General features: G+C 39.1%; 1 protein-coding gene across 1 annotated transcript in view; it reads left to right on the top strand.

Moving 5' to 3' along the window:
* Window positions 1-19,293, top strand: part of EXOG (exo/endonuclease G) — a 387,207-nt gene that overhangs the window by 17,782 nt on the left and 350,132 nt on the right. Inside the window, exon 2 of the mRNA XM_044066230.1 lies at window positions 5,335-5,484. Within this exon, the coding sequence (XP_043922165.1) occupies window positions 5,335-5,484 (150 nt within the window). The remainder of the gene's footprint in view (window positions 1-5,334; window positions 5,485-19,293) is intronic.

Below are 19,293 nucleotides of genomic sequence, written 5' to 3' on the forward strand. Positions count from 1 at the left end.
ATTTAAGTTCTGTGTAGTGCTGCATACCGTGGGTCTGTTTGCTAGTATCCACTCCTGCTGTTTTAACTGCTCGTAGTGCTGGTAATATCCTTAGCATAGCCTGGACATGGAGGTGCTGCATCCAGAGCTGTTTGTCTGAACCTAGGGGTTTCTCCATATCACCGGTATTGGCGGGGGCCTGCTCACACCCTTGTGAGAGTAGTTGTGCTGGTCAGAACCTGTCCTGGCATACGGTGATTGGTTAAAAGCCTAGGGGGAAGTAGATTTACAAACTCAGCTGTTTTACTGTATTTCTGTTCTCCTGGTATTTAAACTGGTTTGCGCGTTGCACAGCGGCACCTAGCTACAGTAAACCATTTGCATTGTATTATTTCTGTGAATTTCCCTTAGCATTGCCTGTGAAATCCTGAGGTAGTACTGCCCCTCCCCGCTGGTACAAACACTAGACAAGCCTCTAACACCCACTTAGCAGTATCCTCTTACCTCCCCCTATTAGATATCCTCAGCCCCAAATCCACTACATTTTCCTAGCCCCAATCCAGGTTCTACCAAGTCTGAACATGCAATTCCCCACAGTTTCTCCAGCTAACCTGGTTGAGATGGGCATCGTGGGAGTAACTGCGTCATGTACACAGACAACCTGCTGTTCTTGGGACCAAAGGACACATTCTGTGAGAGAAGTAACTACATAACCAACCTTGAAATCAGGCTCTCTCACACGCTAACCAACTCACCTGACAAGCGGGTGGTGGATAGCATAAACATAGGCACCACATCTCACACATCACCCACACCCATAAAACCTACATGCACAACACTCAAACCCACATTTGTGGAGGTTCTCACAAGAAATATGCCCAAACACAAGAGACCTCCAAACATCAGCACAAAAACGCCCAACAGCACAACTCACATAAACCACACACTAGTGTCTCACAGCCTCCCAGGACAAACAACAAAGCCAACTTCTTAACCATTGGTGATTTGATAGTGAGACACACAGATGTGCCCCTCACCAGGCTGGATAAGGAGAATGTCACAGTGAGTTGCTTGTCAGGCACCAGAATCTGCCATATCACACTTGCATTCGTCTCTCAGCAGCAAGTACAGTTATGACTCAGTCATTGTACACGGTGTGAATGACCTGAGACGTACCTCTCTGGACTATATGAACAGAGACATGATCGCTCTCACGGAATGTGTCCCAGGCAGGTATGTCCCTAGCCTTAAGCAGCATCTTACTATAAAAGTTGAAACAAACTAAAATAAATAAAACAAATATGGATTCTTTGCTGCTGGTTCTGCTGACGTGGATTTTGTTTTATTTATTTTAGCATCTTACTATAACCCAGAATGATGCCTCAATGCAAACAAAAAATGATCGACTTCAATAATTCGCTTAGCTTCTGGTGTCATTCAAAGAGGATCCAGTACCTGACTGGGATGAGATGGTTGACAGGTCTCGATGCTTTGCCAGAGATGGCCTTCATCTGTCCCCACTGGGCTTCCGACTACTGGTAAAGGCTCTGGCCTCCCCATAGGGCCTTTTTTAGGCAAAGTCATGAGAAAAAAATTACCAACATAAAGAGCACATCAAAATACAACTTAAAGGTCATGCTGCTTAATGCTAGGAGCCTCACCATGAAACTGCACTCGTTGGAGGCATATCTAACCCTGGAACATGCAGACGTGTGTGCTGTCACAAAAATCTGGTTTTAATCAGCTGAGAGTACCTCAGCCATACCTGGCTACTCATCCTTCCACACTTTCAGACCCCAAACAGAGGGTCTAAAAACTAGAGGCAGTGGAGTATCTATATATATATTAAGGACAAACACTCCTCCAGGCTGATCCAACAGTATGATGTACAGGAGGTACTCCAGGTGCAAGTAACTGTAGACAAGACAGCCATCTATGTCATAGCCAGCTATAGACCCCCGTCCATGAATCAAGATACCCACTCCACCTACCTGGACCTACTTGAATCTATAAAGATTCAACCTTGCACTCTGATCTTGGGTAACTTCAGTTATCCATCCATAGACTGGAGTAATTACTCTAGCCAAGACTCATTTGCTCAGAGATTTTTGGACTTTGTTAACTCCAGTGCTCTGAAGCAGCTAGTAATCACCCCCACTAGAGGTGAGAATATCTTGGACCTGGTATTGACAAACTTGGGTAAACATCGTAATACCACTACAGTGTCAACTTCCCTAGTGAAATCCAACCACCGAGCTGTCACCCTCATAGTCAGTGTCACCCCTATACCCACTCCAGCTGCAATCAGACAAAAAAACTTTTCTAAAACTGACTATAACTGTCTATGGGCAGGCGTAAGCAGCTTCATACCTCCCACCTCAACTAAGGTTACAGTCACTGTCGCAGAGACTTACACCAGGGTGCTTTACAAGCACCTATACAGCTGCATAAATATGACTATACCGGACAGAACCAAAACTGCCTTCTCAAGAAGAAGCAAACCTGTCTGGTGGACTTCTATTATTAACAGACTTTATAATAAAAGGAAAAAGCTTCTATCCAAGAGCAGGAAGGGGAAAGCACCAATTTGGAAGCTCACCCTCCTAAACCTTAACAGACAAATAAGGGCACTTGTGAGATCCTCCAAAGCTGACTGAGTCCAAGCTGGTCTCCTCAGCAAAGGACAATCATAAGGCCTTCTTTAGGTATGTCCACAACCTTAATTGCAAGTAACAGCTCTGTACTGAAATTGTGGTCAATGGCATTCCATGCACTAAAGCCGATGAAATAGCTAACCTACTTGCAGACAGGTGTAGCAAAAACTTCACCCTACTGCCCCCCCCCCCCCCCGGATAGTAAATCAAGACCTCCTCCTAACCAGCTCCCTACCAAGTATCTCAACTGAGCAGAGGATCTTTCAAAGGCAAAAGATATGGCCTCAATGGGACCAGACAATATCCCAGGCTGTATCCTACAGCACCTCAAGCAAGAACTCGCAACACCTTTAGGCACCCTTTTCAACTACAGCTTATGCACTAGCTACATACCTACTGAATGGAGGAAGGCTACCATCATTCCATTACACAAAGGTGGTGCAACCATAGACATAGGTAACTATCTGCCCATTAGCCTTACTAGCCTGATATGCAAAGCCATGGAACGCATAATCATGGACTTCATAGACCAGGATATTGGCAGCCTCCAAGCACTTGACCTTACTCAGTTCGGTTTTGTCAAGGGGAGATCATGCCTGCTAAACTTGGTGGACTTCTTCAAGACAGTCACCAAGACCCTAGATGAGGGAAAGGAGGTGCACATGGCATACCTTGACCTGGTCAAGGCTTTCGACACCGGTCCCCACTCGGGTATAGTTGACAAGCTCACCCAGGTAGGAGTCAACCCATACATCATTAGATGGGTTGCCAACTGGCTCACTGACAGAACCCACGCAGCTAAAATATGGGATTCCACCTCAAATAGCAGACCTGTAACTAGCGATGTCCATCAGGGCTTAGTCTTGGGGCCACTGCTCTTCGGAATATATTTTTCTGAGGTCCAGGCAAAAACCCAAAGGTCTATGGCTGACCACATTTGCAGATGACTGCAAGCTGGAAGCAGTCATAAACACCCCCAAATGATGTTAATATTCTCCAGGAGGGCCTCACCAAAACACATGGCCTCAAACACAATGCCAAAAAATGTATTGTAGTCCATTTTGGCAAGAATGAGGTCCCCACCAAGTACCACATCAACAACGTCCTAAAAACGGAATCAGTAGCGAGTGATCTGGGCACCATGATATACTAATCTAGCTCCTGCATTTGATCAACTTGTAGCCTCAGTGGTGTGCAAGGCATACTACTAGGAAAAAAAGGTCATTACCTCACTGTACTCTTCCCTTATCAGGTCATTTATTGAGTACAATGCCCCCTTTGATATGTACCTCACTAGGCAGTTGCGGCAGCTGGAAGGACCGCAAAAGGCTCCTGACCAGAAGAATCCAGGGATTCCAGTATCTGTCCTATGTGGACAGGTTGAAGTCTCTCTCACTCTACTCAGTGTCATATAGACTAGTCAGAGGAGACCGCTGGCTGGCTTTTAGGGCCATCTCAGACCCTGCCCTACTGGAAGTGCTGCATATCCAACACCACACATGTAACATACTAGAGACCTAAACCTAGCCTGCGACATTAATAGGACCTGCTGGCGGGACAGATTTTTGAGTCCCAGAGACTCCCCCATCTGTGGAACAGACTCCCTCTTCATGTGAAGCAGAGTACCTCTCTGTCTTCATTTAAGCATAACCTGGATGCTTGGATGGGAAATAGAAAATTTAGCCCTGGGATCCCACCTGCATCCCTGCTTGACAGGTGCTGACTGTGGGAATATGTCATAATTCTTGGCTAGGCTTGAAAGGGCCCCATGGCCATTAGCCTAGTAATATCATATGATCCTATAAATGTGCTATAACCCACTTAGAGTATTAGATATTGCATGGTATTCATAGGCCATGGCTGCACACATGGGCAGGGTGAATGTGCAAAACATGCCACTTTGCTTAAATGCATAATACTGTAAGTCCGAATGAGTGGCACTAGTTTTCACATCTGTAAAACCTAACCTATGAAGAAGTGCCCAAATAAACTGTGCAGTGATGAAACTGTACAAAATCAGCTATAAACTATGCAAGAATGTACAAATCTTATGCATATGTGTAATTGCTGTCCATGTTCATAAGTTCCCAAGTATCCTTGTATACTTCTGTATATTGACAGCGAGTGTCAAGCTACACCAATATCACAAGACTTCACAATGAGAACTTGCATTTACTTGAGCTCAGCATCACTGGTTAGCAGGTTATAGTAAATTTTCACAACATTATTATACTGTGAAGGTGTCATTATCCACACTAGTTAATTAGTAAAATGGGCACCTGTTGATCGATTGAGAGCAGTTTTGGAGAATGTAAAAAGTTTGAGGAAGTTTGTTAGTGACAGTTGAGTTTTTTTTTCCACTGTAGTGCAACCTTTGAGTTAGGGTGATATGGAATGTGTTCTTCCCCATGTGGATGCACAGGGTGGGGCTTGCCACCCTACAAAAAAATCCTCGTAGGTTCAATGAAAATAGTTTTCATGATTTTTTTGAGGTAGGTGTGGTAATTTTTTTTAGGTTTTACAAAACTGCTTTGGATTGATCAACATGTATCCAATAAAATAGAAATGAAAAAGATGCTGGAATGGGTGAACCTGGAGGCTTAAAGCTAGTAGTGGAAAGCACAAAAATGAAAAAAAAAATAGTTATAGATGGTGTGTGCCTGTTTTTATATTTCTATCAAATGTTTTCTTCTTTTTTCAGAGTTAACAAGAAAGAATCGGCTGGAATACTATGGTTTACCTGTTACAGGTGCAGAGACCAGATATTACACTAATCATGCATTATCATATGATCAGGCAAAAAGAGTTCCACAATGGGTAATTGAACACATCACAAGAGACAAAATTGTAGGTAAGTGCTTTACTGGTATAGATTCTGTAGGTAGCTTTACTGGTATAGATTCTGTAGGTAGGTACTATACTGGTCTATTTAAAGAATCAAGGCAAGATACTGTCTGGTATTTTTTATTGCAGAATGGCAGCAGTTGCTACAGCTAATATTTAAATTTTTTGAAATATGGAAATTTGTTGGAATGAAAAACTCAATATGTTGGGCAAAGACATATCTTGTTAATAAACTGTGTTTAGTAGTTTTGTACAACAGCTGATATGTTGCAACTGCAAAAGCTTAAACCTTTGTCATGTTTCCCATCTTCAAGTTATATGCAGTTCTTTTGGAGATCCCTTTTAAGCTGAAAGCCCTGTGCAGTTATTTATTTATTTTTTTTGAAGTTATACATAACAATCAAGTTGTTTTCAAAACCTGAGTTGGCTGTACCATGTTAATGCTCTGCAGTGGGTTGAAAGAAAAACATAATTTACGCAAATATTCAAATTCTGATTCTTTTAATATTTATTTCACTTTGCAGCCTAACGATATTACCTGATATTACTTTTAAGTAATTCTGCTGTCTTTCATCAGTGCGGTTCTGCTTGTGACAAGTGGCCATCCTTTATTTAGTTGCATAACAGCTGTAACATTCCTTGAGTGGATTTCAACTACATTTTGGGATGTTTTATCATTTGGTAGTGTTTCATCCCTTTATTTGATGATCACCGATGTTGGAGGTTACCACTTTTTGTTTTCACAAGCCTGATTGTCAATCTGAGCCTTAAGAAAATTAAGGGTTTGCCATCTCTTTTCAAACTAATGCATATTGCTGTGCATTCCAGCCAAGAAACTAGGCTGTCGCCCATGACCTAAGTTGGCAGCAATGGGATGTCAAAGAAGAAAGTTGTACTGTCTAATGTGTCAGAATTGTTTTCATCCGAACAACGTTGAATGTCATTTGTGAGAACTCCTACTTTATTCTGACATCTGAAGGGGCTTGATCCTTTGGTAAGCTTTGGCAAAGTATAGATTTCTAGTCATGGACTAGTTTTGATGAGAGAAAATTAGGGAATCAATGATTACATGGAGTTTTCTCTTTGGAATGATGTGATCAGTTTTATATGGGGGTTATTTTAGCAGACAGTGTTTTATAAAGAAAAAGGAACCAATACTAGAATTTTAAGACACGGTCTAGAAAAGATTAAAGCTGTAGACTTTACGTTTTGAAATCTTTGAAGAACTAACTATGCAAAACAATTGTATTAACTGCCTGTTAAAACTTGTGCCTTTCTATTTTATTAGCATAATGTATTAGTTTAGTAATTTTTGTGAAACATTTGAAATTACAATTTTATCTGATTTTCGTCCACTTGCACTGGTAAGCAGTGAAAGCTAAGTGTTAATTATTTGATTTCCAGATTAGAATATTTCTCGTGTCAAAATCTATTAGTGTAGAGAACCTTAAAGTAGATAATGAACAAGATGATATTTTTTATCATTACTGTCAATCCCTTTTTTCCATTTTCCTACCTTCGTCGACAGTCATGTTTGACTGTTGTAGGTCTTGTAGTCTATCCATCTGTTGGCTGGATATCTCCTGGCTTTCCCAAATCTTCTCCAGATCATCTCCTGTTTTCCTGCAGATGTGATCAAGCCACTGTCATTTGATCTCCTTGACCTTCTGTGCAATTAAAAATAATAGTCACAGTAATGTAATTCAGCCTTGTTTCATACAAAGTATACTCACAGTAAAGTGTTCCAAATTGATTAACAGAGATTTTTGCATTGATATCCTCGTTTCTTTGTCTGTCCCACAGTTTATATCTTACCACTCATCTCAGGCACTTCATCTCCATCATCTTGAGCCTCCACAGGTGCTCTGCCTTCACTACCCAGGTTTCTGTGTCATATAGAAGTACTGGTCACACCACTATTATGGACACTTTACCACTGTGGTGTTGGACTTGGAAGAAAGTGAAATATCAAATAGTAATGGTAACATATCTTGGTTTGTTGTCTTCAGACATATATGTGCAACATGCCGATTTATCTCTAATTACAAAAGTTAGTCAACTTTATATATGTCTGCTGTTTCATTCAGGAAAGTGAAAAAATAATGATCACAGTAATTTATTCCAACTTGTTGCTTCTGGGCAGTAGATTACAATATAGTACACACTATAGTGAACATATGTGCACACCTCTGAAGTTTAATTTTGAGGAATGTTAAAGAAATAATCACATTCTCCCCTGTCCCACACAAGCTGCAGTGACCTTCTGTGTACACCTCTAAGCAGTGCTAGTTTTAGATTTGGTCAAGCCTTGGATAGGTGTTGAAGATGTGGTTCTCTAACCAAGCCTCTGTCAAAAATCTTACATAACTAGGTGTTTGGAGGTGTCTGGTGTGAACCTCTAGAAACTTTTAACAGTGTAGATGTCATATGATGCACTGTATGTCTTATTTTTGAAAGATAGTTGTACAGTTGTCCACAGGAAAAGGTTAATACTATTTTTCATACACAAATACAAACACACTGACACTGCCCCTGAAAATGGAAGTCTAGCACAACACACATCTGAAGGAATGCTTCAAATATGGGCATGTCTGTTGAGTGTTGGAAGAAATCAGAGCACCTGGATAAAACAACATAGAGAAAGGAAGAACATGCAAATTCAATCCAGAATGAACTACAGCCAAGACTTCAACCAGAGAACTAATAGCAAAGCTGCTCACTATGCTGCTGTCATACACATCCTACCTAGACAACCAAAGATAGACATTTTGCACAATACTGATATTTGACTGTTATTGAAAGTGTAAAAATGTATGTCCAACTTTTTACTTTTAGAAACACTGCATTACACCCCACATAATCACTTTCATCCAAAGATATTCCCTGTGCACATCAATTACAGACATTTTGTTGTCTGTATACAACTCAGTTGGTTGTATTTAAAATAAATGGCCAAAGGAAGATATTCCAGCATGTCACACATATGCTCCCTAGTTATGCAAAGCCAGATTCTTAATTGTAACAGCAAGCTCGGTCATTTCATCCAGCCTCTGTACCCAGCAATTATAGCCATTTTTGACTGTGTATACCTGAAATGATAAAAAATAGTGATAGTTATGTGTTCCAACTTTGTTTCTTGTAAGCAGTAGCCACTGCAAAAGTATTTCAGCTTACTTCATGCTGATGTACACTATTTCTGCAAAACTAGATTAATGACTGTTTAAGCAGGATCAGTAACTTTCTCCCACAGGCAGCCTCCATTGCCAGCCACATATTTCACTGAAAACTCCTTAGATATCTAATTGTGATAAAAAAATGACCACAAAAACGTATTTCAGATTTGCTTTGTGTGAACAGTAGCCCCAGTAAAATATTTCAACTTGTTTCACAAAAAACACACTAGTCATGCAAAGCCAGAACAGTGACTTTAACTTGAGTAGATGACAGCAAGGTTAGTAACAGTCATCCCATGACAGCCTCCATACCCAGCCATTATAGACACTTTATCGTTTCTGCATACCTAGGATGACAGATTGTGATTATAAGAAATAACGGACACAGTAATGTAATTCAGCTTTGTTTTAGCCAAAGTTTATCACCTTAAAGTATTCCAGGTTGATTTGCATTGAGTAATGACTGCCTAACATGAGCAAATAGAAGCAGGGTTAGTCAGACTCGTTCTTTCCACAGGCTGCCCTCTTACGTAGCAATTATATAGCCACTTTGTTGACTGTATGTTCTTCAACTACCTAACTGTAATAAAATCAAAAACAACAGTAATGTTAATAATTGGGCCAGTGTTTTATTTCAACAGTGTACATATGTGAGCACACACACACATAATCACACAGAGATTTGACACAAATTGCATTACTTGTGTGTACTTCAGATGTCTGTAATCAAATGAATGAGTAAACTCATAAACATAGCCACTGTAATGTGTTTCAGTTCCCTGCAATCAAAACCAAACACTGCAACCCCCTGTAAACACAGATTTGCCTATAAATTACATCAGATTGTATGATGTGAAGACCACAATGTCTGTGAGAAGATGGAATAAATACATAGTGGCCTTAGAAGTGTATTTCATATAGCTACTGTCAGAACTATACATTGCAATTCTCTACATTCATAAATAAACATCTACATTTTGGAGTGAGTTGGATGAAGTGGTGATGACTGTACCCAAAGGTGAGAGACTGGTGATTGGAGCAGATTTCAATGGGCATGTTGGTGACGGGAACAGAGGGGATGAGGAAGTGATGGGTAGGTATGGTGTTAAGCAAAGGAATGCAGAAGGTCAGATGGTGGTGGATTTTGCGAAAAGGATGGGCATGGCTGTGATGAATACATATTTTAACAAGAGGGAGGAGCATAGGGTGACATACAAGAGTGGAGGAAGATGCACACAGGTGATTATATCTTATGTAGAAGGGCCAGTCTGAAGGAGATTGGAGACTGTAAAGTGGTGGCAGGGGAAATTGTAGTTAGGCAGCATAGGATGGTGGTTTGTAGGATGACATTGGTGATAAAGAAGAGGAGGATGAGTGTGAGGGCAGCACCAAGGATCAAATGGTGGAAATTGAAAAAGGGTAATTGTGAGGTGATGTTCAGGGAAGAGTTAAGACAGGCACTGGGTGGCAATTAAGAGTTACCGAATAGCTGGGTAACTACAGCAGAGCTAGTAAGAGAGATGGCTAGAAAGGTGCTTGGTGTGACATCTGGAAAGAGGAAGGAGGACAAGGAGACCTGGTGGTGGAATGAAGAAGTACAGGAGAGTATACAGAGAAAGAGGTTGGCGAAGAAGAAGCGGGATTGTCAAAGAGATGAAGAAAGTAGACAAGAGTACAAGGAGATGAGGTGCATGGTAAAGAGAGAGGTGGCGAAGGCTAAGGATAAGGCGTATGAAGAGTTGTATAAAAGGGTGGACACTAAAGGACCTGTACCGATTGGCTAGACAGAGGGACCGAGCTAGTAAAGATGTGCAGCAGGTAAGATTGGTAAAGGATAATGAGGGAAACGTACTCACAAGCAAGGAATGTGTGTTGAGCAGATGGAAAGAGTACTTTGAGGGGTTGATGAATGAAGAGAATAAGAGGGAGAGAAGGTTGGATGATGTAGGGATAGTGAATCATGAAGTGCAGTGGATTAGCAAGGAGGAAGTAAGGATAGCTATGAAGAGGATGAAGAACGGAAAGGCTGACATACTTGTGGAAGCATGGAGGTGTTTAGGTGAAATATCTGTGGAGTTTTTAGCTAGATTGTTTAATTAAATCTTGGAAAGTGAGAGGATGCCTGAGGAATGGAGAAGTGTTTTGGTACCGATTTTTATGAATAAGGGTGATGTGCAGAGCTGTAGAAACTACAGAAGGATTAAACTTATCAGTCACGGCATGAAGTTATGGGAAAGAGTAGTGGAAGCTAGGTTAAGAAGGGAGGTGATGATTAGTGATCAGCAGTATGGTTTCATGCCAGGAAAGAGCACTACAGATGCGATGTTTGCTCTGAGAGTGTTGATGGAGAAGTACAGAGAAGGTCAGGAGAAATTGCATTGTATTTTTGTGGATTTAGAGAAAGCATATGACAGGGTGCCTAGAGAGGAGTTGTGGTATTGTATAAGGAAGTCGGGAGTGTCAGAGATGTATGTAAGAGTGGTACAGGATATGTACGAGGGTAGTGTGACAGCAGTGAGGTGTGCGGTGGGAGTGATGGATGCGTTTAAGGTGGAAGTGGGATTACATCAAGGATCAGTTCTGAGCCCTTTCTAATTTGCAATGGTGATGAACAGGTTGACAGAAGAGATCAGACAGGAGTCCCCGTGGACTATGATGTTTGCAGATGACATGGTGATCTGTAGTGAGAATAGGGAACAGGTGGAGGAGACCCTGGAGAGGTGGAGATATGCTCTAGAGAGAAGAGGAATGAAGGTCAGCAGGGCTAAGATAGAATGCGTGTGTGTGTGTGAATGAGATGGAGGATAGAGGAATGGTGAGGATGCAGGGAGTAGAGGTGGGGAAGGTGGATGAGTTTAAGTACTTGGGATCAACAGTTCAGAGTAATGGTGAGTGTGGAAGAGAGGTGAAGAAGAGAGTACAGGCAGGATGGAGTGGGTGGAAAAGTGTGTCAGGAGTGATTCGTGACAGACGAGTACCAGTAAAAGTGAAAGGGAAGGTCTGCAAGGGGGTAGTGAGACCAGCTATGTTATATGGGTTGGAGACGGTGGCATTGACAAAAAGGCAGGAGTCAGAGCTTGACGTGGCAGAGTTAAAGATGTTAAGATTTGCACTGGGTGTGACGAGGATGGACAGGATTAGAAATAAGTATATTGGAGGGTCAGCCCAGGTTGGAAGGTTTGAAGACAAAGCCAGAGCAGCAAGATTACGTTGGTTTGGACATGTGCTGAGTAGGGATGCAGAGCATATTGGGAAAAAGATGCTAAGGAGGAAGCTGCCAGGTAACAGGAAAAGAGGGAGGCCTAAGATAAGGTTTATGGATGTGGTGAGAGAGGACATGCAGGTGGTTGGTGTGACAGAGCAAGATGCAGAGGACAGGAAGAAATTGAAACAGTTGATCTGCTGTGGTGACCCCTAATGGGAGCAGCTGAAAGAAGAAGAAGAAGAAGAAGATAAATAAACATCTACATGCACTTAGATATACCCATACACATCAGATATCTAATTTATTGTGATCAAATAAATGAATAAATACAAATAATAGTGGTAATTTAATTTAGGTAATTGCTTTCAGACTCTGTCATTACAACCCCCCCCCCCCACACACACACACACAGATATGCATACGAGTGCACATATATATATATATATATATATATATATATATATATATATATATATATACTTACTGTCCTACAGATGGGTTGGTACTTGCTTACACAGTGCATTGACAAAATTCTCCCATACTTGCAGTCTACTTATGAGTTAAGCTGCATGAAGCACATGTCACCTAATGCAGCCTGAGCAACCAAAAAGGCTGCCCACTGCTTAACCTAGCAGCCTCTGTAGCTACCATAGAAAGCTAATTCCTGCATCCACAAAGCAGAAGAAGGAACTTTAAGAAGATGTAATCCACTTTTTTCTATGGGAGTGTACACATAATGACAGAGCTGCATTTAAAATACCCAACCAAGTCAGCTGAATTTATTTTCCTTTAAAGAATTCCAAGCTCAGTTTATGTAACATACATGGAAAGGGTGACCATTAATAAGAAAAAAATGTTAATAAAAAATGAATGAAAAATATATTTTTGTTTATATTTAGGAAGGATGTAATGCAGCAGGAAAGTATCACAAGCTCCACCCCGTTACTTTGTTTTCAGCCTGTGATGTTAGTCACGCTGTATCATTCCCTGGTGCTACTACTACTACAGAAATCCCAGTGACGAAACATGTCATTTGTGCAGTGGGAACCAAAAAAAGTACAACTGCTGAATATGCCATAAAAATTAATTATTCAACCTTCAGTGGTTATGATGGTGAATAATTATAAAAGACCGGCAAAAGAATGCATTAAGTGGGTGTTTTCTACCAAATCAGCCACCACAAGTTTTCTGAAATGTCTGGCACCTTTCCATATGCCTCTCCATATGCATTCGATGGTAAAAGAAAAACCCTGAATATTCTGAAGAATTAAAGCATGAATGGTGTGAGTCAGTGGTATAGTAACCAGGCTTATAGTCTATTGAAGATAAGATTACTTGTTATTCTACTTAATCTAGTTCACCCTCTGAGGATATAACCTTTTCCGAAAGCTGAAGAAATTCTGGATGTGTATAGATAACATATCTCTTCATCAAAGAAAAATAATTGAGTAAGTCAGGATGGGTGAGGTGAGGGTTGCCCCTTCTTCCTCCTCCTCATATAGAAGAATTGATGACAGACTGCTCAGCCTCTTGACATGCTTGCCTGTGATTGCATAAAGCTGTACAGCATATGTAAAGGAGCTCACTGGATTGTGCCTCTGACATCAGACTCTTCTAAGGGCCTTGTTTTAGACTTTATCATCAAACAGGAAGTATAAGGTTTTAGACCGCTATGGGAAGAAGGCTTATAATATTTTTGACCACCTTTTTAAAAAAATCAAATAAAGAGGCCTATATAAAATCCTATAAGAATGTAGTGCTGTGTCATATACTTAAGCTCATAGGATAGTGACACTTGGGAAGAGCAAGCAGAACTTAGCAAGACAATGAACATATTGTTGGAGCAGTTGGCGCAGTGCAATGATGTTATTGCTGCCTCCATAAGGTGATCGGTTTCTGGGTTGGCTTTGAGTTCTTGTAACTTGCAGCTTGCAAACCAAAGACTACCCATGTAGCTGTTGGGATGGTAGAATCCTTTAAAGGCCCCTGACTGAAAGGAGTGAGTCACTCATCAGCTGTCCCTGTAGCAGAACCTATGTGTGATCTCACTGGTTGAGCAGAGTTTCACAGACCACAGCATTTTGCTGCAGTGCCAGCAGATAATCTTTATAGTTTTCTGTCACACTGAGGATTTGAGCCCTCAACTGCTCATCTCACTTGTCCACATTCCAGTCAGGTCAGGCTTTGGAAAAGCTTACAGACATCCTTTTTGCTGGACTCGTGGAGAATCTTGTCAAGATTCTGTATGTGATAACCTGAGTGGGCAACAGTGTAGTTGTGACTGGGCTGACACAGACCGAAGCAATGGTTTATGTGCCTCTGCAGGGTGTTGTGGCTGGCTAAAACTATCCTTCAGTATGGAAGATCTCATGAACAGCATAACATAAGTATCATTGAAGGGGAAACCATTCTTTTGCCAGGCCTCTTAGAACCTTGTGAATGATCTCTTGAGGTTCTCTCCACTTTAGAAAAATGTTATAATCTATTTAACCACTCCACTCTTTACCTAGCCAACTCCAAAAGAGGAAAAATCTTCCACACCATCTAAGGAAGGAAATCCAGCATCATGTGTTTTTGCCTCCTTCTGTGTTAGGTTACTTAAGAACAAGAGTCTAGCAAGCTGTCCATAGCAGCACAAGTTTGGCCATATCCAACCCTTAAAACATAACTTGTATTCTCTGTTTAAAATTAAAAAAAAAAATGAACGGTTACCTTGGCAACACACACTGTAGTAGTTCTAAAACATATTGCATTATCCAATTTTATTTGCATACAGATGATGGCATGCATCAGTCAGAGGAAGATATGCTTAAACTCATAGTAAATACCTCATGATTAATTTGTTACTAAGTCCCTCTGGAGATAAAGTATTATGCTTAAAATAAAACAAGCCACTTTTGTAGTAAAATTTATGAAGTATTCCTACACTTATACAAAACAAAAATAAATAAATAAAATCCATACCAGAGGCATTTTTTTTTCAAAATGTATGTCAGCTGGGCTGTTTGTACTATATTATTAATTCTCTAATTGGGCATATGATATTATATAATGTAAGTTACCAATTTAACTTTGAGTAAAAATAAAAAAAATAGATCAGCAATGATTTTGATACAAGAAATTCTAATAAAAAAACAGTAGCATTACCAGAAAACAAGAAAACTTAAACATGGATTTGTGTTTGTTGTTTTTCCTGGGTTAGGGGGTGGCTAAGAATACTGAAAAGTGCTGAATCCCTAAAAAACGGATTAAGATTAATTCCTTCTTCAAATTTTCAGATGCAGAATTTAAGTTAGACTTGTGGTTATTGGTATGTAAACTTTTATTTAGATATATACTTTTTTTGCCTCCAAGGATGAATTAAACTGTGTCAGTTTGTTGTGGAATGATTTGGCATACAAAGCTAATTTAAAGAGTTAAAGGAAAACTCCACCCTAGAACTAAAAAATCTGTTTTTCTTTCACTCTTTGTTTCCTGACCTATTTTAACACCTCAAAAGCACTCCAAGTGCTTTATTTGTAATTTTAGCCTGTTTTCCACAACATGGCTACCAATGGGGCTTGATGCATCAATGTGATCTTGTTCTCCCTCATCCCTTTCTCTTTCCCATAATGCTTTGTATGACATGCCAGACATAAGGAAGTAACTGTGAATTCCCATGCCATTGACATATAATGGGATTTGTGAGAGTCACTGTTAAATTCTTTACCTTCTGTAAAAGGACTGCTGCTTTTCTGTCTCTAACCACCCTCATTTATGTTTGGCTCAGACCTTGTTTTACACTATACTTAGTTATCCAGCTACAGCCAGAAAAGTAATTAAATTGCAGGCCTTTTTCATGGTTTTCTTTTGTAGTCCAAGAGGAATTGATTCTGCGAGGGTCTGTCAGTGCAGTGACAATTTTAACACCTCTGCAGTACTTTTTTTTTGGGGGGGGAACTGTCCGTTCCTCGTGAACTACAAAAGAAAACCCTGAACAATGCAATTTATAGCACTTAGAATGATTTTGAGGTGTTAAAATCACTCGGGGAAACAAAGATAGAGTGAAAAAAAAAAACAGATTTTTTTTAGTTGTAGGGTGGAGTTTTCCTTTAAGCAAGGTGTTGCCTCCCTTTGGAACCAAGTCAGTATCCATTTAGTGTAATGTTGTTAGGAAATAAATTGGTTGCAAAAGTTATCAATGTGCTAAATACTCTGTGAACTATAATTTGAATAGAAATATATGGTTAACATTGAAACAGTACAGAATAATAAAGTTATAATAAAAACAGCCGACAAACGATAAGTTTGATATTAATGTCAAAAGTATTCTATTTGTTAATGTGTTACAACTTGGAAATCAAAATTAATATCAAAGTTTATAAGAGTAAAGCTTATTGAAATCTATACAGTCTGCTTTGCAACATTGGTATAGATCAAACGATTCAGAAACAATCTTACAGAAAAGATGGGTGAAAATTTTTGGCATTAAGAACAAGACTTCCTTTAGTGTATGCTTCACCAAAAATTCGTAAGGATATTAATTCTTCCCAAGGAGGCATTGTTTTCACAAGTAGGTGGAATCCAGCTGAAAGAACTGTTATTATTTTGCATTTGTTGTTACAAGCCTATGGAAAAGAATTTTTGTATTATATAAGAGATGCAGGACTTTTTTTTTACAACTGAGTATAGTAAAATAGCAACTGGGTTATATGTTTGAAACAATTAACATATATAGTTTATACTCCTCCATAAGGCATGAACATTTGGTGACAGTACAGCATTTGCTTGGGGAGGACCATGTCAGAGATGAAGCACTGCAACTTACACTATTTTATTTTAATGGATAGTTTTTCATACAGATATGGGGTACAGCTATGGGGGCAAGTTTCCTCTCACGAATGCTAATCTATTTACGGGTAAATTTGAAAAGTAATTACTTTATGATAATATTGACGTTCTAGGTAGTGTGGTTTTCTATAAGAGATATATAGGCAATTTATTTTTTTATAGCTCAAAGTGGAGATAGACAGTTCATTGATTGCTTTTTTTTTTTTTTGTATATGATCTAGAGAAATGATTTTGGTATTTATTTTACTTATACAAGAGCAGGGTATAGAGTATTTAGATGTTAAGACAGATATCTCAAGTAATAAAATGTATATATTATATAGAAAACAGCGCAGTCTCCTTTCTTTTAGCTACTAGTGTCCATGTACCTCATCTTGTGAAATCGTCTCTGTTTAGTGGGTTTTTATGAGCAAATTATTTATGGTGAGAAGAAAATGAAGTTCAAAGGGTAGCTTTAGACATGGTAGACAGGATAAAAAATATGGGATATAAAGGGAACATGTTTGCATTTTTTTCATTGTGAGCATTGGCTCTAGATGATTATGTAACACCCCAAACTCATGCAAAAATTGGAAGAAAGGGGCTGTGGATGAATGGATGGATGGCATAAATAAAGTATTTCAAAGAAAATTAGAAACAAGGGAAAAATATCTGTGACCTATTTGATGTAAGTCAAACCATACATCTAGTTAGGAAATGAGTATTAGAACACCTTACAGAGATCTGTAGTAAGGAGGACAATAAGGCCTGTTGCCACTCATTTGAAAAATAACATACTTTTAGTAAGGATTTTTTGTAAGTACAGGCATGATTTTCTATATGTCAATACTTCAGAAAAGTTGCTACAGAAACAGGCTTGGTTTATTTTTAATTATAATGCTTTACTACTAAATGGACATAATACTGAATTTAATCATGTTTAAGTATTGCCCTATGACTGTGCATGTGATCATTTTGGATTTATACAAAATTGGGTAATTTGATAGCAAACTTTAGAACCAATGTAAGGTATGTTGCTGAGGCACCAGCTAATTTTGATGGTGAATAAAAGTTATACTTTAATGCTCCAATATGACCAGTTAGTGTGCCTTTTTAAAAGCTTTAAAGTTCCAGATTTGAACTGATCATTACTGGAAAATGTTTAAGTTATTAGGTTAACCATAGCAGTCTGTCATCTGAGGCTTCTTGTGGCAGCATAGTTTTTTGCCTTGGCTTGGAGTACCATCACCAAAATCCTGTAGATTCTGGATATGTTCATGGTTAGTACGGTTTTACTGCTGTTAGGCTTTTCCCTGGAAACAGCACCTGTAAGGTACCAAATTGTCTCAGGAAAACTCTTGGGATATATTCAGGCTCTACCTTTGAAAGGGATCACAGAGACCATACTTTATTTGGAGAGGAGTATCTCAGCACATTGTTTTTGATAAAGAAGATACATATTTCATTAATTTCTGCTTAAAATAAACTGAGTTTATAGTGTTTGCACTACAAAAGCAAAGCTATAATATGAAATGCAGTTTTATATATGTATGTATTTTATTATTCGACAAACTTTATTAACATAATAATAACCATAAAATTATAACATTAACACAGTCAAGGCATTGCTAACATCTATCATGTTGACCTACCCTTTTATATCTCAGCAGGTCCAAAGCCAGGGGTATTAAAGTCCATTATGTTTTTTATAGACAATTGTACATTTTTTTAAATATTAATTTATACTTTTATACCTGCTTTCTGGGGACAGAGCACCAAATACATAAAGAAAAATTAATAAATAAAGGAGAGAAGTATAAAGCTTATATGGCTATGTACAAATAAATTGCAAAACAGTAGAAAATGTACGTAATCAATAAGCAAGAAAGAAGGACACCATGGCTCATGTATCTCCCTTCTTAGAAGGAGAGGGAAAGGCATCTGTGTAATTCTAATGTGTCTATTAAACTGTCCTAGCTTGAGAAGGCTTTGTACACTGCAAAAAGAAAATGAAAAAGGAAAAAAAAAACATTGATTCTGGTTGGTGTCTCCTAAACTTGAAGAATTAGTAAAGATTGTAAATCTTAGGGTGTATCTAGTTGGCCTGATCTATCCATCAATTCAAATTTTTGCCTAAAAAGAGCTCCTAGTTGGAGATGACATACCGAGTTCCAGCTCTGTACAGCTTGGGACTAAGGTACTCTCTGCTCCCATTTTATGGTCACACATTTTTTCATATTAGAATTGTATTACGTGCTGCTAACTGTAATACTGATAGGTCTTGCAAATTAAAAAAAATCTCTAGTAAAACATTCTAAGGTGTTAAGAGGGGGAACTTCTTAATCAGCTGGAGAACTTTTGTATGTTTTCTTTGAACTTACAAAGACAAGGGCAGCTCCAAAACTGGATGTATCTAATCTGCCACCTCTGTCCAGAGACCTCTACAGAACCTATTAGAGGTGGTAGGGAGTATCCTAGGCAGTCTTGCTGAAGTGTAAAAATATTTAAAGTAACACTGTCATCCAAAACATCTAAATCTTCTCGATTTAGTAGCCTATTTACGTATTAAAATATTGACCTACAAAGGAGTTATGAAAGTGTTTAAATCATTTTCCCAAATAAGACAATA

Source organism: Protopterus annectens, chromosome 3.part1 (genome assembly GCF_019279795.1).
Source record: "Protopterus annectens isolate FY-2018-M chromosome 3.part1, PAN1.0, whole genome shotgun sequence".
In the NCBI taxonomy this organism is placed as follows: Eukaryota; Metazoa; Chordata; order Ceratodontiformes; family Protopteridae; genus Protopterus; species Protopterus annectens.